The sequence below is a fragment of the Aspergillus wentii genome (assembly GCF_001890725.1).
Source record: "Aspergillus wentii DTO 134E9 unplaced genomic scaffold ASPWEscaffold_2, whole genome shotgun sequence".
Taxonomy (NCBI): domain Eukaryota; kingdom Fungi; phylum Ascomycota; class Eurotiomycetes; order Eurotiales; family Aspergillaceae; genus Aspergillus; species Aspergillus wentii.
Genome location: NW_024467833.1, coordinates 3,439,934 through 3,460,414, shown reverse-complemented (window position 1 = coordinate 3,460,414; position 20,481 = coordinate 3,439,934). Strand labels below are relative to the sequence as shown.

Sequence of the window (20,481 nt, the reverse complement as noted above, 5' to 3'; positions counted from 1 at the left end):
CAAGTCATCGTCACTACCTATGACGTAGATCATAACTCGGGTTCATATGAACAGTAATCTAATTATGCATCAATCTACAGCCAAGATATAAGGCAAAAAACATATCGGAAATAATTCCTAATATATCATTGCTACGGACTACTCCGTAGCTATCGAGAATCTAGCACTATAATAGTGACTCTGGTGGAGGCATGTGTTGTCAGCATAGGGCTGTAAGGCTGTGTGGCCCACAGCCTCGAGACCTGAAGATTCGCATGACACGCCTAGACTCTGTCCACTTTTACAGAATACAGTCGTAGTATTTTCGTGCATGGGGACTGTTTAACGGTCTATCCACCACGAGATGAGACGATCTTCAATCACATACATCGACTCTATTCATTCTGCCTGGTCACCAATATAGAAACACTTTTTTTGTCTGCTACCTAGTGTGGCGGCGGTTCAGCTTTTCCCGTGGCTTGGATGCCAAGCTTTTCCAGGCAGAGAAATAAATCTGGGAGGGAAAAAGAAAACATCGGAGAACAAATCCCTTGCCTGGCCAGCGCCAAGAAGGGATTTTGGCTGGAAACAAAGGATGAGCGATGAAAGAGAAAAACAGGAACGAGAAAAAGACGTCGGTTTGACCTCAAAACAGTCCTGGTCTGATGATAATCATGACGAAGATGCCAATTTCCCTGGCCAAGTCGGGCAGGGCAGCGGAACATCCAAGAGGGACGATGGGCGGCCCAGGCCAATCAGCGGGCGGGGCGACGACATGAGCCACAGCCGGTGGAATCATGACGTAGCCGCCATAAGGTACTATTAACCATTAGGGTAGCACTAAGGCCAGCATTAAGTTAGCAGCAGGAGTCACTGGACCCCCCAGACCGTTTAAGAACCCTCCTCCTCCTTCTTCTGCTCCGTCAATTATTCTATCCTACCTACTCTCCTCCATCCAAGTCTTTGTCTAGACCGTCGAGCTCCATCTATTTGTCTTCCACCTTCTGATTCTACCCGTCTCAGTCTCCATCTCTCAAAATGCCTTTCACTGCTTCGTAAGTCTTTCCCCCGGGATCTGGCGGATCGGTCGGTCGGTCGCGCTGGATTCGCAGTTTCGCACTGCCGGCCTCTGCTCAGTTCTGTCGCATCGATTTCATCTGGTTCACCGCTAACATCTGTGTCCAGTGACATCTGCAAAATCATCTTTGCCATCATCCTGCCCCCTCTGGGTGTCTTCCTGGAGCGCGGATGTGGCGCTGATTTCCTTATCAACATCTGTTTGACCATCCTGGGCTGGATTCCTGGTGTCATCCACGCATTGTATGTATCCATGTCTGATTCATGGCTGCCCAAGGTCGACCGCTAACTGTATGATTTCAACAGCTACATTATATTAAAGTACTAGACGACGCGCGACTCCGTCTTCCGCTGTCCTTGACCTTCGAGTACCGTCTCGATTGGAAAACGATCAATATCTACCACCTAATTACCCTTTGAACATTGGCGATGTCGCTCACATGCGTCGTCCATATGCTTCCGTGGAGGTCCGACCGGGCCCAGCCTAATGCAACCCCACTGCTTGGCAACCAACAGGCAGTTGCGATGTTCGAAGACCGTGATTTTACGGCGTTTTCTTTGCTTTCGTGATATCATTTATGTTTTTGCTGTTCGGATGATACCAGCTCATTTGTGACACTGGGCCCCTTGTTTTTTTTTTTTTTTTTTTTTTTTTTGTTTTCGTTGTCAGTGATTATAGTTTTAATGATTGATGGCAATGACAAGATTCTATTGATATCTTTTATATTTTCTTTTTCCTGCAATGGCCTGATTCGATATCATGGCAGCTACTCCGTACTACTAGAAGATGCGTTGGCCCTATGGCGCTTGATTGCCGAAGGATTTCGACCTAAACTTAAACCACTCGATCTTCTAAATTAAGCATGCCATTGGCAATTGATTGGAAAACACAAGCGATGGGGGATGAGCAGGGGATCACCTGACCTGACATCACGCATCTGCAGCGCCAACCCGGCGCGTATCTCCTCCACTGCCTTTCATCGCCCCAAACCACGGCGCCTACAATTCCCACCTTAGACATTGTCCCTGTTATTCCGATTGCTTTTTGCTGACGGCCATGTCTTCAGGTTTCATCAGGGCGCGTATACTGATTACACCTGCCGATCTGCGTTTCAGATCTGGTTCTTTCATTGTCCAGCCAGTCATCGCCACGGCCACGTTGAAGGAGAATCTAATGATGCCCGGAATAGCAAGATGATCTCTCAAGGGCGGCTTCCAGCCTGCTTTATCCCCTCTGGCTTGTGCCCTTTTCAATATTCTGATTCTGTTTCATTTCTTTGTTTGTCAGTGTCATATAGCTTGAATCAATACTATTCAGACTTGTCGATTGCCAAACACCAATTTTTGTTCTCTCATTCTTCCCAGACTCCTTATGATGATTTCTTTCAGATGCTCAAGGTACCAGAGGTAGTCTTTCCTCTATAGGATTAATCAAGGTGAGTTGTGCCTCAATAATTCATCTGGACATTTCAATGCCATGTATTTGGGGGTTGGAAGACATCTTCTAACATGCGTTCAAGGTTGCAGCAATATGCTCTCTTCTGCTCGATGGGTGGTTACAGTACTCCTCTTAATTCAACTATGCCTCGCGCGTAGCTCGACAGAGACACAAGCAGCAGCCCCAACGTCGTTATCGAATACTATACCAAGTTGCGCATCAGCTTGTGTTACAACATACATAGAGACGGACTATCCCACAGGGTCATGTTCTGATTGGGCGGACCTCGACTGTCTATGCAGGACGAGCACAGCAAGTGGCTATACCTTGGGGGAAGCAGCTTTGCGGTGCGCGCTTTCGTACTGTCCCCAGGATGTGACACTAAGCTCGAATGCTTATAATATTTGCGACTCGGTAGCAGGAGCTCTACCGAATACACATGCTACAATCACCGCCACCATTATGTCCACTGCGTCTCATACGGCCTTGTCCGAAACAACTTCAGCAACGCAGACGGAGGTTACCTCCACCTCGACTACAGATACTGCAAAGCCGCAGCCTGAAGTCACATCTGCTAGTACTTCTGCTTTCGTCACCAGCTTTGAAGCTCCATTATCGGTAACTGGTCCGATATCAACACCCTCCAGCACAACTAGCACAGCAAGCAACACCAGCGCAACCAGCGACCAACCAATACCGGATAGTTCTACTCCAACCCCCAGTGGAGAGCCCTCTCATAATCTCAATGCAGGCGCAGTGATTGGTGTTTCGGTAGCCTCAGGTGTATCTGGCTTTTTCATTATTGGAGTTGGATTGTTCTTCTGTTGCAGAAGAATCAGGCGCAAACACCAAGAAGCAAAGAACCGGGACTTTTTTGAAATCGGGGGCGTCATGTCAGAGCCTCCTGATTTCGGTCGACCTCCTAGGAGGCTTCCGACCCCGGGTCCTAAGCCTTACCTCGGCGGATCGAGTAGGGATCCCGAGATGACAAGGTTGATGTCACCATTTTCGCCCCGACCTCAAGTTCCACCTGTGATTGTTACTGCGCCAAATGATCACGAAAGTCTCATAGAGTTTGAAAGACCGGAACATATCGGGTTTGCAGTATCCTCTGAATCCGAGTTCGAGGGAAGCCAGTCATCGTATCGAACGGTGTCCGACTTGCTGCCCGACAGGCCATGGCTATACCCGGAGCCTCTCAGATGGGGTCGTCCAAAGTATTCGAGACCGTCAAGTGGTGCATTCGGGCCTGACGACTATGAACCAATACCTAGAAACTTTTTTGCTGCCCCGAATGGATATACAAATTTCTCAAGCTTCACGGGGTACGGGAATGAAAATAGGCAATACACTCAGATGCGGAGGGCGGGTCTACCTGCTAATCCTCGTGCATTACTATACGGTTTCGACGGGGCACAGCGTTTCTTGCCGGCCAAGAAAACTCAAGCCAATCCGATGAAACCGGTTTATATCAATTCCGAAGGAAAGTCTCAGCATTCTCGTGAGGCTGCTATATGCGGGAGCCAAGGAAGCCAGTCGCCTCGCAGGCAGTCGTGGGATCGAGACTACGTTAGAGAGTACTGGCAGGATCCCAACGTTGGATGTAGTAGGACGAACGGACGACCATCATCGCATGGTGCTGCTCGTCGCTCATTCCATAGCTCCGGTAGGAACGATCGGTTATCAGGTGGATCGGAGACCAGCTTCGAAACGGTCGATATAAACGAGAACCTTGGACCTCCGTCGGCCACTCGGCATAGTGGGAACTTCAAGCCGCTTAGTCCGTTGAGAGAAGTCCGAACACCGTCAGGGAGTCCGAGGAACACTCGAGACAACAACCACAACAACAAATCGACCTCGCGCGGTCCATCACCTGTACAGTATCCCAAGATACCGGGCTCCATCCACCCAGCCCAAGAAATTGTGTCCAGACCTCGAATTGTGAAACAGAACGACATCAAGCGAGTGCAGATACACCGAGGCAAGCCACAACCCAAGGAACTGACCGTTCCATACTCACCAGAGGACTACTGGACAGACCCAAGCAGTAGTTCATCATCACAGGAAATCCCCCAGACGTCACCTAGCCGGCCTATGGGACCCAGGGAACCAAGAAAACCGATGACACCACAGGGCCAAAAAAGGCAGTCGCCTTTGGAGCATAATCTAACACCGTCCAGACGAGGAGGCGACTTGATAATTCGGGTGGATTGACACATCAAGTTTTGGAATTATGCAGAGCCTTGATTATGAGATGTGCACGCTGGTTTCCGTTCTGGGCAGTATGGGTTAGCTTACCTGGAAGGGTGACATCAGCGAGGCCTTTGTTGGCAGGATTGTACATTTGTGTAAATTAATTCCCTTCCCACCAGCCATTTTCAAAATGTATAGATACAGCTCTAGTGATGTATAATCCGCGAATACGACCTTAGAATCATCTTAATATGAGGCTTTATCTACCACCCATAAAGAAATATATCCATGCCATCACATGCAGGAAAAGGCTGAACAGGTGGCTGGCGTGTTTACCGATGGCGCGGTAATAATACGAGATTACACCAGCGAGAATGGGGGATTCGCGTAAATACCGGTAATGGCTCGGTTTTGTTCCTGGTGGAGGCAGCCCATGACGTCGAGATTGATCAACATCACGGGAAAGATAATCGGAAGTAGAAGGGAATGATGAATATCAAATTATAGAGTATTGCTGTTATTAAGCCTGGAAGTATGGACGAGGGTGGCTGTGTAAACTTGGTAGGAAACTGGTTGTCGATGAATCATCGAGTGAATCTGATTGTCTGCCAACACCTGGATTGTCTCGCCGATTATCTCTCGCCAGAACACAACGTCAGTCTGATTGCTGGTTGCAGTTATCATCCTGCGTCCAATCCGGTTATCCTCTCTCGCTATGCCTACTAATATCGTGCTATCCAGGATGACATACAAGGTTTCAACCGTCCTATCTGCCCCTCCTCCATCCAACGGTTCTGTATGGCGGAGAGAACCTTGTCCCCTCCACCCTCGAGCATACAGAAGGTGAGGCGAGGACGAATGATGAGGCATCGTGGATGATGACGAATGTTTCGTCTGCTTGCTTTCAACGTCTCTAGTCGATTGCTCGGATCGCAAAGGAGGGTCGTGATGTGCCAAAGGGCTTGGAATGTTGCTATATTAATGGCTCCTTTTGCCCCCGCACCGTCATGCCTATCAACTCTCTCACGAGGGATTGTCTCTGCGTTAATTCTCGCTGTCTGCATCGACACTGCAATCTGCATTGCATACATAAACCCTACCAGTCCCTCTGAACTTGTCAACAATCTACACACTAGCCATCGTCTACCAGTACTCGTTACTGACGATCTTCTTCTTCTCTGATCCACCGTACCCACATCGTGCCCCTCTTGCGTACATACATACATCCTCTCGATCACTCAATCACATCCTCTTTGCAATCATGGCTACCACAGACCCTTTCGGGGCTCGTCCTGCCCGTCGTCTGGACAGCCTCGACGCTTCTCGGGCCGACCTTTACGGTGGTCCTAGTGTTCTTCTTCCTCCCAAGCACTTGATGGCCTCGAGTGACAATAATACTGCCATGGAGATTGAAAATGCCCGGCATCATCTGGACGAGGAGGTCTCCTCTGAGGATGGCTCCCCTCAGTTTGCTTCATCCCCTGTCTCTAGGCCTGCTGTGTCCACTACGGATGAATTTGCATTGGCCTTTGACATTGACGGTGTCCTCATTAGAGGAGGTAAGCCTATTCCTGAGGCCGTTGATGCCCTCAAGTACATCAATGGTGAAAATCCGTATGGCATTAAGGTGTATGTTCTTCCCCAGACTGAAGAATGTGGTGAAAAATTCATTGATTGCTAATAATCTTCTAGTCCCTACATCTTCGTGACCAATGGTGGTGGCAAAACAGAAGAGGAACGATGCATTGATCTCAGTAAACAACTCGATTTGGACGTCTCTACCGGTCAATTCATCTGTGGTCATACTCCCATGCGGGAAATGGCCGAGAAATACAATACCGTGCTTGTCGTGGGTGGTGAGGGAGAAAAGTGCCGTGTCGTCGCCGAGGGCTACGGCTTCAAGGATGTCGTCACCCCGGGAGATATCATCAAGACACGACACGACACAACCCCGTTCCGGAAATTGACTGATGAGGAGTTTGAGAACTCGCGAGTCCGAGACTTTTCTCACTCCAACATTGAGGCCATCTTTGTCTTTGCTGACAGTAGAGATTGGGCCGGTGACCAACAAATCATTCTCGACTGTCTCATGTCCAAGAATGGTTGGCTGGGTACTCGTTCTGAGACCATGGACGAGGGCCCTCCCGTCTTCTTCTCCCACAACGATGTCGTCTGGTCTACCTCCCATGAACACTCTCGCATTGGTATGGGTGCCCTCCGGGCCTCCCTCGAGGCCGTCTACAAAGCCATCTCAGGCAAGGACCTGTCCACCATTGCCTTTGGGAAACCTCAGCTCGGAACATATCACTTCGCCACCCGTCTTCTCCAGCAGTGGCGCAAGGATAACCACGGAATCAACAAGCCTCCTCGCACCGTCTACTTTGTAGGTGACACGCCCGACTCCGACATCCGCGGCACCAACGAGTTCGACAAGATTAGCGAGGCCAACTGGTACTCCCTTCTCGTCAAGACCGGCGTCTACCAAGACGGTACTATTCCACGCTTCCCACCTAAGAAAACATGCAACAATGTTCTGGATGCCGTCAAGTTTGCCGTCGAGCGCGAAATCTCCAACAAAGATGAACCGGTCGATGTTGGTCTTGATTCTGTTGCGCTCCGCAACTGATCTTCTTTCTTTCCTTTAATTCTTCCTTTATTTACTGTTTATATATCCCACCCCATTCTAGAGATTCTTCTCATCTATCCCTCCCCTTTACATACCGACCGCATGCACAGAATTCTTCCCCTGCTGTACACATGCCATTTGATTGTGCATGATATGATTCCCATTTATGACTATTTATGCTTCTTGATCTGTCTATTTTACCTTATAACTTTGTCCTTATTTACTATGATTAGTCTATCACGGTTTGAAACTATGATAGAATCAATTCAGGTTCATGTAATCCTGATCTATGATGTCAAATATAAATGAAATGAATACTAAATGATTTGGAAATATGCAACAGTGTCTGCCGTAAAAGCTAATGATCAACCATTCCAAAAACAAAAGAACATGCATGATGAATGTAACATCTATCTATAAACAAGGCTGAGATGACGAAAGACACGCAGCAGGCCAAGATTAGTAGCACCCATTATACATTTCGATATGCAAGGCAGACGTCAGAGCGCAAAGAAAACGACAGTCACACCCCGAGAATACGGGAGTAGGATGTCACCCTTTCGTATTCAGCTGAGGACGAGAATGTCTCGGGGAGGGGGAGTAACACTTTTCCTTCATTTTAATTTTAGGCCTCGTGTTTTGGGGGAAAAGAGAGACATCGGTATACCTAGGCAGCCGTCCGAGGGGCTAGGTGTGCCGAGAACCCGTCAGGAACCGGCGTTGATACTAACAGGGTGTGTTAGGATCAACTGGCCTATCCACGAGGCTGTGCTCGGAGTATCGTAGGTAATGGATATAACCAAATCGGCCAGTATGCAGCTGGCGGTGCAAGTGTACATAGTCCGAGCCCCGCTAGTTACACCTCTCCACTACCCATGTGGTTTACTTTTCCGGGTCTTCCCCGCATTGTCACGATGACTGGCCCACTACTAATGTAGTATGCAGTGGATAGTGGATAGTGGGGGTTAGCGGGTTCTTTCTTTTCCCTTTCCGGCCAAGTACTTGAAAGTCTCAGATCTTGAATTCATTGTCGAGCCAATGTTTAATGACCACTTGACCTTCCTCGAATCCCTTTTTGGGCATCCGCACGATGATAGCGGCGTGACTGTGTCGGTGCTTGTGGATGTAGACGGGATATTTGCGGAAGCCCACGGAATTGAGAGAATCGATGATAGCGAATTGCGCGGGCGTCAGAGCGAGAATGTCTTCTTCATCCCCGCTGCAGATCTCTGTTGGTGACGCTGGTGATGTTGATAGCGAGTCGCCGGCCGAGGTTGGCTCCTGTGCGAGTGCCTTGGTTTTTATCTGGATTGTGTTGGCTTTCTCGCTAGTAGAGACTGGTGTTCTGCGTCGAGCACTGTTTGTCGAGGCGGAAAGGTATTCTGCGTGTTGTCGGGCGTTGACGTTTTCAAAGACGTCTTCCATGGCATGTCGTACGTCTTGTACAATGACGGGCACTTTGTAGCCTCCAAAGAAAACATCTGTCTTTCCCTCTTCATGAAGGCGGATTCGCTTTCGACTGCGAAATGTCTGCACGGCTGCGTTCAGCAAGAAGAGAATGGCACCGATAGGCACGAAGAAAATAATAAAGAGCCAGAATGGCAGATTGGTTAGGATTTTCAAGGCCTTCTGTCCAATACCAGAAACTGGAAGTGTTGGCTCCTTTGTCTCAGGAGGCAGGGAATACACATCACTGTCGACCACCACCGGCTCATAGCCCTTGATGTAGTTCAAATTGATGTCGTCCAGGTTTTTGAATGGATCAACACTTGATATACCCGTCGTATAGAACACGGCAGATCGATCATTGACAATGTTCGCGTAGGCACATCGGTTTTGGAATTTCGCCAGCGCTTGTATGAAGATACTCCCCGGATCGGCTAGGACGCTGAGCAAAGGCTTATTCGTATCTCGAAAGGAGTCGATCATGAAGAGCTGTCTCCCAGACATGGAAACAGACCGCGCCCCCAGGACATTCCAGATATGATTCTGGAAACCCTTCAGCGGCGTCCTCACCCCGACATGCGGCGACACAAAGGTCGTGAAATTGACAGGCTCAAGTTTATCAAGCCATCCCCTTGCATTGAGCAAGCCTAGCGCATATCGGGCCACAAGACCTCCAAGGGAATACCCCACGATACTGAACTTTTTGATATCGTATCCCTTTGCCGTCAATTCTTCGAGTGTCTCTTCGATCTCGTGCGCCAATCGCTCGCCACCAAGTTCGATTCCATCGTAAGTGAAATTTCCGGCATTTCGCTTCGCAGCCAGGATATACAGACGATCCTCGCTGTATCTCTGTCTCAACGATGTAGATACATAGTCTAGATGTGTTGGGTTGCCCCAGAGGCTGATTCTCGTTAGTCGTTATCAAACAACGTCATCATTGGTGGCGATCGGAGATTATATACTGACCCATGGACCAGAACACACAGATGGTTGGCTTTCGGCGGGGTCTCGGGTTGCCTGACGTCAAGATCCATGATGCGATGGAAGGCAGAAATAACGAAGACAAAAGCAAAGGATCGAGACGGTCGCTTTATCCCCTCTCCCCCTCTATCTGCTGCTACCTAAAAGCGCTTTGCAGCCTGAGATAAGAAGAATGCCCCTTATCTTTGTGGCCTGAATTTCAAGCCTGAGAGAGGTGGCACCCACGTTTGTTTTGTTTGCAGCAGAACGTCGACTGCAGCTGAACTCCAGGAACACTTGTTGACTTGCTTTTACTCTTGGCCTTTGCTTGATAGTTCAAAGAAAAGAGATTTGTGAATATATCAAACCTGACTGGATTCAGGGGATTTAAGACTATTATTCTCGCGACTTCAATCCTGACTGCGAGCCTTTGAGTCGGTCACAAGGCGCAGCAACCTCACTTGAGGATCACAAGGAAGCGTATCTGACGCGATCATTTATATCGGGCTCATTCTTGGATATGACCCCTTGGTTAGGTTGCATCAGATAGTATCCCCAAGCCATATTTCAAAGTGAACATCAGTTGGTTCTCAATCAGGCTGTGACCGTTCATCTTTGAAACTGGGCGTATTACCTGACCAAGTGCTCATTTGATAGTCACTGACTTGGATGATAGCATCAGGTGCGATAAGCTCATTATATTCGACATTTAATTCTCTTTTGCGTCTGATCTATCTCATTGTCATACCACAATGTTTGCTCCCCTTGGTTTGTTCAAGGACGTACCTTGTCCTCAGAATCAACATTGCTCTCTCTTGACCTGCATCTTCTCTCACAAGCCTGTCGGCCATTCTTTGATCGATCAGGGTACTCCTCGAGATACACATGTAGTATCCCGAGATACAGATGGGCCGATCCTTTCGGCTGCAAAGCGAATTAAGCTGGACTCAACCATCGAGGAACATGCACCAAAGGTGATCCCGACAAATCAGTCCAGGGGTGCAGATAAGGCTCGCACAGAAATCTCCCCAAGTGTGGCTGCCAAAAAGCCTCAACCAGCAAATCAAGGTATCGCAAAGCCCACTCTCAAATCGATATCCAAACCGGTCTCTCCACCTCGTGCAGAAACAACACCAGCAAAACGTGACAAACCCAACACCAATGTACAGGGAAAGACGGAATCCCGACCACCGCCAAGGCGTGCGCCTAAAGAAAGCTTGAATCCTCGCATGCTCACAAAAGCCCCTGCGCCTCATGGTGTCCGGTTATCCATAGTAACCAAGCTTCATGCTGCCATGTCCTCTCAGAATGAAAAGATGGGCAAGGACAAGGAGAGTTCGGATAGGTATTTAGTTCTATCTCCCAACGAACTTGTAACGATGGCTCTGGACGAGGAAGAAAAGGCAGCAAAAGATAACCCAAGCATTTACTCCAATGTCATTAAACTTAGGATCGTGAAACTCTCCAAAATGAGCAAGGACGATTGGGCAAGCGAAGTGAAGGCCCATTTGAATACTAGATATTACAAGCTCGAACCGATTCAACAACCACAGAAACAAAAAGTTCTCACAACTGGCTTGACTACGAAGGAAGAGCTGGCGATTGTGAGCAAGTTGATCACGCCATTGCATGGTCTAGAGCAGTTCGGCTACGTGACCAAACCGCCCACAGAAGAGGAGGTTTCCAGTGCAGAGAAGGGTGTCGTTGAGTCGAAAGGCTGGGAGAAATGTGATCGATGTGGTGGGCGGTTTCAAGTCTTTCCTGGTCGTCGTGAGGACGGTTCATTGACGACCGGAGGGCAATGCACATATCACCCTGGCAAACCAATATACCCTCCAAGAAAGCAGACAGATCACATCACAGGCCCAAGGGATACATACTATTCTTGCTGCAATGAGTCTATAGGTACTTCATCAGGTTGTACCAAAGGCAACACCCATGTCTTCAAAGTTTCGGAAACGAAGCGGCTTGCATCAGTCCTCCAATTCGAAAAGACTCCAGAACAGTCGAACAAAGGGTCGCGCCAACCAGTATGCTTCGACTGCGAGATGGGGTACACCACAATGGGACTGGAGCTAATCCGGCTGACCGCCGTTAGCTGGCCTCAGGGCAAGCAATTGCTTGATGTTCTCGTCAGGCCGATGGGCGAAGTTCTCGACCTGAACTCGCGCTTTTCCGGCGTTTTTCCTGAGCACTACGCAAATGCAATCCCGTATGGTACTCCGATTCCTGAAATATCGGATGGGGAAGCCACTCGTTTACATGTGGTGGAATCGCCCACGGCAGCACGGGCATTACTGTTCGAGCTTATACAACCCGACACCCCTCTAATCGGGCACGCAATTGACAATGACCTTAACGCGTGTCGCATTATCCACCCGACCATTATCGACACGGTGATCCTATATCCACACCCAAGGGGTCTACCGATCCGCATGAGTTTGAAGGCCCTATGCAAGAAACACCTGGATAGAGATATCCAAACAGGAGGCAATCGTGGCCATGACTCCAAGGAGGATGCAATAGCTACGGGCGACCTGGTCAGAGTCAAAGCTTCAGAAACTTGGAAGACACTGAAGGCCAAGGGATGGCAAATTGAGGGTGGAAGGCTTGTACCACCGCCAGGTGCAGGCAAGACAGAAGATGCCGCTATCGCCGAACGAACGCTTGGGCCTGGAGCCGGGCAGAAGAGAAAGGATTCCGCTCTAGGCGAGCAGTAAGGATATCTAAGTGCATATACGGCAACCCATTTATAATACCCAGAAGGATTGGGGCATCCAAAGCATATATAGCCTACGTTCAATTAAGGAATAACCAAGAAATTTTGGGTTATAGATTGCTCGATTCATGTCTACCATTCGTAACGTCATGAGTAGATGATGGTGATATTCCCAGCTTAGCGGGCTGAAGAAACGCAACCTTTTCGGGCACTTTACGCATCTTTATCCCAGCCCTGATAAAAACCAAACTGCGTCCCAGAGCTCATCTATACCCTCCAGTCGCATGGATCGGACTCATGATCACGCCCCGAATTGAAGTTATCACTCCCGTCTGATGGTTGGAAACCCCCCAAAACGTGTCCGAATCACGATTGCTGACTTTTATTCATGAAGAAAGAGAAACTGTTTATTCCTCATCCTCCTCACCTTCCTGGTCGACAACGTTGTAGAAGCGGAGCTCGTAAACACCCTTGGAGGTGGAGACGACGCGCAGCCAGTCACGGAGCTGCTGCTTCTTGAGGTACTTCTTGGTCCTGTTCAAGTCATTAGCCATGCGTCCTAGGGTCGAATATATGATGTGACAGGAACTTACAGGTACTTGAGGTAGCGACCAGAGAAGGGGATGTGGGCAACGACCTCGACCTTGCCATCGCCAGTCTGGGAGATGACGACCTTGTCACCGAGGTTGCCAACACGGCCCTCGACCTTGATGCGGTCGTGGAGGAACTTCTCGAAGGCAGAGACGTCGAAGATCTTGTCGCTTGCGGGCTGCGAAGCGTTGATGACGTACTAGAAGCGAGTATGTTAGTATTGAAATTTGCTTGTCCTTTGCGACAAGAGTATCAACGTACCTTCTGGGTGACCTTCTGGGCCTTGCGACCACGAGCCTATTTACCACAAAAACATCGGATTAGCCTACTGCTCCATAATGGCGAATCCCAGAGGTTTCTCAGTGACTTTGCTTGAAAAGTCAATTCCAAGGATAGATATTTCAATATCCCGGTTGACAATCCGATACAAAGCACCCAGAGGCCATCGTGGGGGAACAGCAAAGCAGTCTCAGGAATGGAAACATACAATGACGGGAGACATGGTGGCTGATGGGGGTTGTATGAGGGGGATGAAGGAAGAAAGATCGAGGTCGCAAAGAGGTGAATATCCTGCGCCGGTAATAGGACTGTTGGAGGGATAGAGAACTAAAACTTCGTGCTGGTGGAGCCCAAAAGAGCGCAAGACGGCCGGCGGTGCGTGCAGCTATGCTGTTTTGGGTAATCATAGGGCTCTGTGCTGCGATTAGGGCAGGGATATAGTCACATGATGACGTTGAATTTCTGACCAATGATAGTGGACTCGCCTCGCTTGGTAACTTTTAGACGACGCTAGTATACTAGCGGCGCACGTGCCACTGCCCCCATCATAAATATCTCGTCGCGCCCGCCAGCTTTGGAAGTTTTTTTCTTTTCTTTTCCAGCTCTCTTTGCCTTTTGGCTTAGATCAAGTGTAGTATCTGTTCTTTTCAGTTTAATCTCTGAAAGTGTTCTAAGGAACACAACATTGATTAATCTCATTTTTGGATCTCGTAGCAGGGCCTCTGTGCTTGCGCATGTCTTGCTACACAGTGTCATCGGGCTCACACTATCCCCGATAGACGCGAACACACTTTTTTCATCAACTTGGCCGGTACATCCGACTGATTGGAGAAGAAGGTTGTAGAATCTTGTAGAACAGTAATTGAAGCTATTCAAGCGCAGTTTTCAGTCGCCGTAGTCGTGTTTATCCAATCCAAACGTAGTGGCAAAGTAAAGGCAACATCATGTCACGTGAAGTAAGGCTTAGCATCTGAGATAGCATCAATGCGGGACACTCAAACTTGAATGTCTAGCAGATCAGATCAACCACGACGCTTGGTATTGCTTGTTCCTGTCGCAGAATAAATATATTCCATCGCCCTTATCTGAATTTGAATCCTTTTTATCCAGCATTGCTCTTGAATAAGCGACAACCATGGGTTCTGCCGTCCTTCCTCATCTTCAAACCGCCTGGCATGTCGACCAAGCTATCCTCAGTGAGGAGGATCGGCTTGTGGTAAGTGGTCCTACAAAGCTCCGTCAGGACTGCCGCTCTAATATTGTCTTCACAGGTCATTCGATTTGGCCGAGACCACGACGTCGACTGTGAGATAACCCGCCTTTTCTAAGTACGCCCCGAAATACTAATCATATTATTAGGCATGAGACAGGATGAGGTGCTTTTCAAGATTGCCCAAAAAGTGAAGAGTGAGTGGCGCTCTTTTATTTTATGGACACGAACGAAAACACTAACCTTTGATCTCTACTGTAGACTTTGCTGTGATCTACCTCTGCGATATTGACGAGTGCCCCGAATTCAACGAAATGTACGAGCTTTACGGTAAGCTTTCAAGCCGCCCTATATCAAGACAACAATATCTAACTTACCCCGTTAGACCCGATGACAATTATGTACTTCTACCGAAACAAACACATGATGTGCGATTTTGGAACTGGTAACAACAACAAACTCAACTGGGTGCTCGAGGACAAGCAGGAGTTGATCGACATCATCGAAACCATCTACAAAGGAGCCAAGAAGGGACGAGGTCTCGTCGTTAGCCCGAAAGGTAGGAGGGCATATTTTATACCATAGTCGCGATACATGAAAGCGGGTTGACTAACTGCTCGACAGACTACTCCACCAGATACCGTTACTGAGCGTTTCTCTTTCGTCCTGCGGTCTTAGTACCAGGCTATTTTCCCTTTCATGATCTATTAACGAGGAGAACCAACAAAATGGACTTGAAGATATGAATATACGAAGTGCAAGGATTGGGATTCAAAGGCAAGCCTGTCATTCGAGAACTAAATGTTGGCTCTTAGTCTTTGTTAATGAACCTAGAATTCACCAAACAGGTACCTTTCCATCGTTGTCTGCCATATTTTCTGGTCACAAACCCATACATCATCCAACTGGTCAAGTATAAGAGATTTTGCAACCGGGTCTACAGGACTGCGTAGTCTCTTCTCTTCTGGTTCGTGGGTGCAGAATACATTTCTGAGCTTCAGTCTCGGAGAACTTGGATGGACCATTTTACGATGCATTCCTTCGAGGATGTCGGTCGGGTCCGTCAATTGTAGACCCCCTTTTGTAGTTGTAGATTTTATAGATCAGCATGGTATCCAGTTATCTTATTTAGTTTCAATTACAATCAGTATCAAGTGTTGGCATCACATATATATTGCAGTAGCACTCCTCACTTAAGTTATTTTGTAAATTCTTCCGGTCCAATAAACGTGTAACATTTAAATCCTTGAAAAAATAGACCTTTTAAAAACAAGCCCATTTTATGCCTTCCATTCACAGTTACGACAAACCACACAGGCGGACTGGAAAGTTGAACGCTCCGCAATTTCTTCACTTTTTGCTTTGACGTAACACCCAACACCACCATTTCTACCAGACCACCTCCCAAACAACCCCAAGCAGCATCCCTAAAATAAGTACAGGATCAAAAATAAACATACATTCAAAATGATCGACCACGCCATCTTTGAGAACCTGCAAACGAAGATTGATGAGGAGGCCGCTGTTCGTGATGTAAGCATTTCATCTCCGCCAACGCAGCGCCAGAAAACCAGAATAGCTAATAACGTGCCTTAAGGAGCTCCATGAGATTGTCCAGACGCTTGCCAGAAAAGGTTTTTATATGGCCTCCTTGCTAGACTTGGGCTAAGATTTGTCTCGGTCGTATGATTTGAGCTTACTGACACGGTACCAGGGAGATCCACACAGGCGATTCTCTCTAGAGCTCATTCTACGCCTTCCGACCAGTGTATGTTTTAAGATGCAAAGAACGGGAGTCCGATTGAGAAAGACTGACAGGGAATAGTGAAGCCCGTCCTCGATGATGCGACCAGGGAGATTGTTGCGCAGAAGCAGGAAGTCTCTCGCCTGAAGGCTGTCGCGGACAAGCACCCATTCTACAAATACAATGGGCTGTGGACTCGAGAGTTGCAGACTCTTGTTAGTTGATCCAGATGAATATGTGAATTTTATTTTTCTAATGGAGGCTATACAGGTATCTTCAATCGAGCTATGCGCGTATCTGGGTGGATTCGAGCAGTTCAAGAGCGCAAGCTCGGCTTCATTCCTGACTATTGAAGAAGTCGGAAAATTCCTGGACAGTATGTTCTACTTCTATAACACAGTTCTCGAGATTTGTGTTCTAACAAGACTTTCTCTGCAGTTCCCGTCAACCTCAAAGAGCAGGATGCTTTCCATCTCACCATTGAGGAATACCTCCTTGCGCTGATTGCCATGGTTGAAGAATTGGTAAGTCCTCTTCGAAATCTCTCAAACTACAAAAAAAATTAACCAAATCCATTCAGTCCCGTCTCGCAGTCAACTCGGTCACTCTCGGAGACTACGCGCGTCCTGTCCAGATTGGCAACTTTATCAAGGACTTGTTTGCTGGATTCCAGCTGCTGAATTTGAAGAACGACATTCTGCGGAAGAGGAGCGATGGGATTAAGTACAGCGTAAGTTTTAGGTGGACTTGTGAGGTTGGAGATGACAGTGCTGACTTTATGTGCAGGTCAAGAAAGTCGAGGACGTTGTCTACGATTTGTCTTTGCGGAATTTGATTCCCAAGTGAATAATACTCAGTTCATTCAATGCATAGCTAAATGTGCTTAGGCACTTATGCTTAACGACAGAATATTGATAACACAAAATGAAAATCGCATGATCCATTGACCTCAACCCACTGGTTGGTGATTATACTTGAGAGTAACTAATAGAGGTGACTTGCAAAACAGGGGTATTCATTCACATGAAAAGCACGTAGACTACAGAAACAAGAGAGACAAAGAAACCATTGTGTGACAATGGGACTTTTGTCTACCCTCACGACAACTTGGCCTGTTCAGTAGCCTCTCCCTTGGACGCCAAAAGACCCTTTTGCTCTGCCTTCTTAATCTCCTCCACAATGGTAGCCTCCAGCGACTCGGGCTTGGTGGTACTAGCCCAGCGCCCGACTACCTTACCCTCCGGGTCGATAAGGAATTTTTCAAAGTTCCACTTGATACGCTTCAAGCCCATGAGACCGGGTCGCTCGGTCTTCATCCATTCCCAGAGAGGCGCGGCATTGTCGCCGTTCACGTCCAGCTTGCCCAACACAGGGAAGGTGACGCCGTAGTTGACCTGGCAAAAGGATTGGATCTCATCGTTGGATCCTGGGTCCTGGCCGCCAAACTGGTTGCAGGGAAAACCGAGGATGGTGAAGTCTTCGGGGTATTTGGACTTGAGGGATTGGTAGAGGGTCTCGAGGCCCTTAAACTGGGGAGTGAAGCCGCATTTCGAGGCGGTGTTGACGACGAGGACGACTTTGCCTTTGAGGTTGGTGAGGGGGTAAGTGTCACCCTTTTCTGGGATAATGTTAGAGCTACAGTTTGTGAAGGGAGGAAGGAGCTAGACTGAGAGGAGACATACTGTCGACGGGCTCAAAGTCGTAGAAAGTTGTCGCAGAAGCCATGGCTTTGGTGGAGTTTATGCTCAGATGACGAGAAATCTGGATGCGAATGAGACTCTTTCGACGATGACGTTGAGCAAGACCTGGTGGCGATTCAAGCTGTGCTCTTGCGACAGTGACGATAGACGAAGCTCGGGGGAGACAGAGAGGTGTCTTAATAAAGCGACGAGTCGATGGAAACAAAACTCGTGGAATGGGCACAGAAGATGATAAAAGCATGCTAAGAGAGCAGCAACCGAGGTTGGGGCGAGGGGTCTTTTAAATAATTAAAACAATCGAAAGGCAGAACAGGCATTATTGCTGGATGAGGGGCGGACGCGAAACCATCCGAGGCCGATGTCATCATCATGTCTGGGCCGGAACCAGGGGTTTCACAGAACATCAAGCAGTCAAGATCGATCGGATGCCATCGCATTCTGTTCGAATGTTCTCTGGATGGGTCGACAACAATTCCAAATCAATTCGGAATCCACTGGACCCGAAGCCGTAGAAGAGGCTCTCCCCACGATCTTTGTCATCGCGCCAGTCCAGACCTCCGGAAGTCGACCATTGGACCGTTGAAGCATCACGCATTAGTGAGCGTCGCGATGGATAACTGCGGTTGTGCGCAACAGGCTGTCATAACTCATTTTTCAGGCGCTTTAACCTTGCATTAGCCTCTGTTTTTAATTATGCTCTTATTCATAAAAAATAACCATTGTTTTTCTATTATTCATCTAGTATCATTCGACTCTAAACCTGAATATATCTTGAAGAATGTACTCCGCTCAACACCAGTATTGACCTTCTCTAATGCATATTGCAGCATATTTCTGCATCTCTTGATCACAAGTACCAAATGTGCATGATCGGCCATGCCATTATATCATCGACTACCCCTCATCCCCTTCCCAGCTGCGGTGACATCGGCTCATGTGCATCTGAAGCCACAGCCACCTTACATTCCAATGTAGTCATCCCCTGCCAAACCCCTCATATGTATTCCCCAGGCCCTTGTTCTTCGGGCCTGCGATGTCATTGCACCACAACCTCGGGGCTAGGATGCCCCTTGGGGGAGTAATCCGTACAACTCAGCTTGGGAGACCAAGATAGCCAAGTCGTGCTCTGACTCTGTCTCTAGACAGACGAGAAGAAATTCCGAAGATACCATGCAAAAATACCTACTGCATGACATCCGCTCTTCATGTTTCCTTTCTTTTCCTCTTTCGATTCTCCGCAGATCCATGTAGTCATTCCTCTGTGTCCGATTCCTCATTGAGAATGTCAACGTCCAACTCCCCCATTACACCAAGGACAACTCCCAAGCTCTCCATGAAGCCGTTGACTGCAACGCGTAGCATGCGGTTGGTGGTCGCGCGGTATGTAGTCTCGAGTATCGACATGGACTCCTCGTCCGTGGATTCATTATTCGGGGAAGTAAGTGCGAAGGTGCGCCTGACGAATGGGGACAATTCGGCGTCTACCTCGATGGCGCGGAGAGCGGACGATGCGAGACGATGATCGGGGAGAGGGAGGGAGATGGTTCTGTTGGAGAATGGTGGGTTAGTTTATATATACGGTTCGAGATGAGAGGCGCATACAAGGAGTAAGGAAATTCTTCGGCGGTTGCCATAATTGGTTCTATGAGAATAAGATCAGAAAGGTGATGGGTTTTCAAATGGAAGCTAGAAAATAGAACGAAAAAGGAAAAAGCGTTCGATTTTAATATAGACTTGCTGAAGATTTGGGATGAAAAAGCATTGCTTGTTTGGCGGGGTGAGTGGGATTTCTGGTGATAGGATGAGTCAGCAGGCCACTCGGGTTGGAACTTCCAGATGTTTGCAACGCTCCAAGGACATGGCATTGTTTATTTAATCCCAGATATTACTACGTTACAAATCAAGAATATAAATTATGATGGTAAAGAAATTTATTTATAAATGGTAGTTAACTGTACATGAAGTTTCCTCATCCACAAATTCCCAACGCTGACCGCAGAGGGACAAATCGAACCGAAAACATGAAGTTAAAAATTATACCGCTGTACGCCCACATAATCATGGCTCCTTCCAAGGTTTCCTGACAAAAGCCTTACATGGCACGTTTCACAAGTAAATCTTCGAGTACCGTGAGAGCAAAAGGGTATCTAGTGTTTGAAAAGGAAGGCATTCTTAACGTTTGCGTTCTTCCTTTACAGGCCGAGGCCCTGGAGGAGGCCACCAAGAACGTTGTTCAGGACGTTAGCGAGACCACCCTGGGTGAGGCCACCGAGGATCTGGGTAAGGCCACCAGCGTTGATACCGTTGAGAAGGCCAGTAAGCTGGTTCAGGTTGAGGCTGCCATCCTGGGCACCGCTAAGGATGGAGCTAGCAAGGTCGTTGACGGTGGCAAGAGCGCCGGAGTCACGGCCGAGGAGACCACCACCAAGGATACCACCGAGAACGTTGTTCAGGACGTGAGTGAGGCCACCCTGGGTGAGACCACCGAGGATCTGAGTAAGACCACCAGCGTTGAG

General features: G+C 48.2%; 11 protein-coding genes across 11 annotated transcripts; 7 read left to right on the top strand and 4 right to left on the bottom strand.

Annotated features, from left to right (window-relative positions):
• The first annotated feature begins 852 nt into the window (after positions 1-852).
• On the top strand, positions 853-1,682 carry ASPWEDRAFT_37142 (YqaE/Pmp3 family membrane protein). The gene is made up of 3 exons (XM_040834614.1): positions 853-1,034; positions 1,165-1,299; positions 1,363-1,682. The coding sequence occupies exons 1-3, from the start codon at positions 1,018-1,020 to the stop codon at positions 1,382-1,384; spliced, it is 174 nt and encodes a 57-aa protein (XP_040693044.1). The 5' UTR covers positions 853-1,017; the 3' UTR covers positions 1,385-1,682.
• Positions 1,683-2,571: 889 nt separating this feature from the next.
• ASPWEDRAFT_370663 (uncharacterized protein) lies at positions 2,572-5,148 on the top strand. Its single transcript, XM_040834602.1, has one exon. It carries the CDS (start codon positions 2,588-2,590, stop codon positions 4,706-4,708), a length of 2,121 nt encoding a protein of 706 aa, XP_040693043.1. The 5' UTR covers positions 2,572-2,587; the 3' UTR covers positions 4,709-5,148.
• An 800-nt stretch (positions 5,149-5,948) lies between these two features.
• ASPWEDRAFT_169218 (phosphatidyl synthase) lies at positions 5,949-7,313 on the top strand (the record flags this gene model as incomplete). Its single annotated transcript, XM_040830412.1, has 2 exons — positions 5,949-6,316; positions 6,380-7,313. 2 exons carry the CDS (start codon positions 5,949-5,951, stop codon positions 7,311-7,313), a joined length of 1,302 nt encoding a protein of 433 aa, XP_040693042.1.
• A 1,011-nt stretch (positions 7,314-8,324) lies between these two features.
• Positions 8,325-9,796, bottom strand: ASPWEDRAFT_49377 (lipase ROG1 family protein; the record flags this gene model as incomplete). Its single annotated transcript, XM_040837271.1, has 2 exons — positions 8,325-9,663; positions 9,729-9,796. The coding sequence occupies 2 exons, from the start codon at positions 9,794-9,796 to the stop codon at positions 8,325-8,327; spliced, it is 1,407 nt and encodes a 468-aa protein (XP_040693041.1).
• A 678-nt stretch (positions 9,797-10,474) lies between these two features.
• rex3 (putative RNA exonuclease Rex3) lies at positions 10,475-12,442 on the top strand (the record flags this gene model as incomplete). The annotated part of the gene is made up of 1 exon (XM_040827532.1): positions 10,475-12,442. One exon carries the CDS (start codon positions 10,475-10,477, stop codon positions 12,440-12,442), a length of 1,968 nt encoding a protein of 655 aa, XP_040693040.1.
• Positions 12,443-12,548: 106 nt separating this feature from the next.
• On the bottom strand, positions 12,549-13,613 carry ASPWEDRAFT_128673 (60S ribosomal protein eL22). The gene is made up of 4 exons (XM_040829243.1): positions 13,520-13,613; positions 13,294-13,329; positions 13,035-13,231; positions 12,549-12,975 (listed from the first exon to the last, which is right to left on the bottom strand). Exons 1-4 carry the CDS (start codon positions 13,532-13,534, stop codon positions 12,849-12,851), a joined length of 375 nt encoding a protein of 124 aa, XP_040693039.1. The 5' UTR covers positions 13,535-13,613; the 3' UTR covers positions 12,549-12,848.
• Positions 13,614-14,446: 833 nt separating this feature from the next.
• On the top strand, positions 14,447-15,171 carry ASPWEDRAFT_104556 (DIM1 family thioredoxin-like protein; the record flags this gene model as incomplete). The annotated part of the gene is made up of 6 exons (XM_040827656.1): positions 14,447-14,527; positions 14,583-14,616; positions 14,671-14,718; positions 14,783-14,851; positions 14,907-15,080; positions 15,146-15,171. The coding sequence occupies 6 exons, from the start codon at positions 14,447-14,449 to the stop codon at positions 15,169-15,171; spliced, it is 432 nt and encodes a 143-aa protein (XP_040693038.1).
• An 817-nt stretch (positions 15,172-15,988) lies between these two features.
• On the top strand, positions 15,989-17,111 carry ASPWEDRAFT_103669 (translin; the record flags this gene model as incomplete). Its single annotated transcript, XM_040827584.1, has 8 exons — positions 15,989-16,054; positions 16,119-16,155; positions 16,236-16,289; positions 16,347-16,480; positions 16,536-16,641; positions 16,704-16,789; positions 16,846-16,995; positions 17,052-17,111. The coding sequence occupies 8 exons, from the start codon at positions 15,989-15,991 to the stop codon at positions 17,109-17,111; spliced, it is 693 nt and encodes a 230-aa protein (XP_040693037.1).
• A 251-nt stretch (positions 17,112-17,362) lies between these two features.
• Positions 17,363-17,990, bottom strand: ASPWEDRAFT_104530 (glutathione peroxidase; the record flags this gene model as incomplete). The annotated part of the gene is made up of 2 exons (XM_040827653.1): positions 17,363-17,883; positions 17,948-17,990. The coding sequence occupies 2 exons, from the start codon at positions 17,988-17,990 to the stop codon at positions 17,363-17,365; spliced, it is 564 nt and encodes a 187-aa protein (XP_040693036.1).
• Positions 17,991-19,216: 1,226 nt separating this feature from the next.
• Positions 19,217-19,599, bottom strand: ASPWEDRAFT_169211 (CTAG/PCC1 family protein; the record flags this gene model as incomplete). The annotated part of the gene is made up of 2 exons (XM_040830411.1): positions 19,217-19,511; positions 19,568-19,599. The coding sequence occupies 2 exons, from the start codon at positions 19,597-19,599 to the stop codon at positions 19,217-19,219; spliced, it is 327 nt and encodes a 108-aa protein (XP_040693035.1).
• Positions 19,600-20,061: 462 nt separating this feature from the next.
• ASPWEDRAFT_169210 (uncharacterized protein) lies at positions 20,062-20,475 on the top strand (the record flags this gene model as incomplete). Its single annotated transcript, XM_040830410.1, has 1 exon — positions 20,062-20,475. A coding segment is annotated over one exon (414 nt), but the record flags the coding sequence as incomplete, so codon positions are not given.
• Positions 20,476-20,481: the final 6 nt, after the last annotated feature.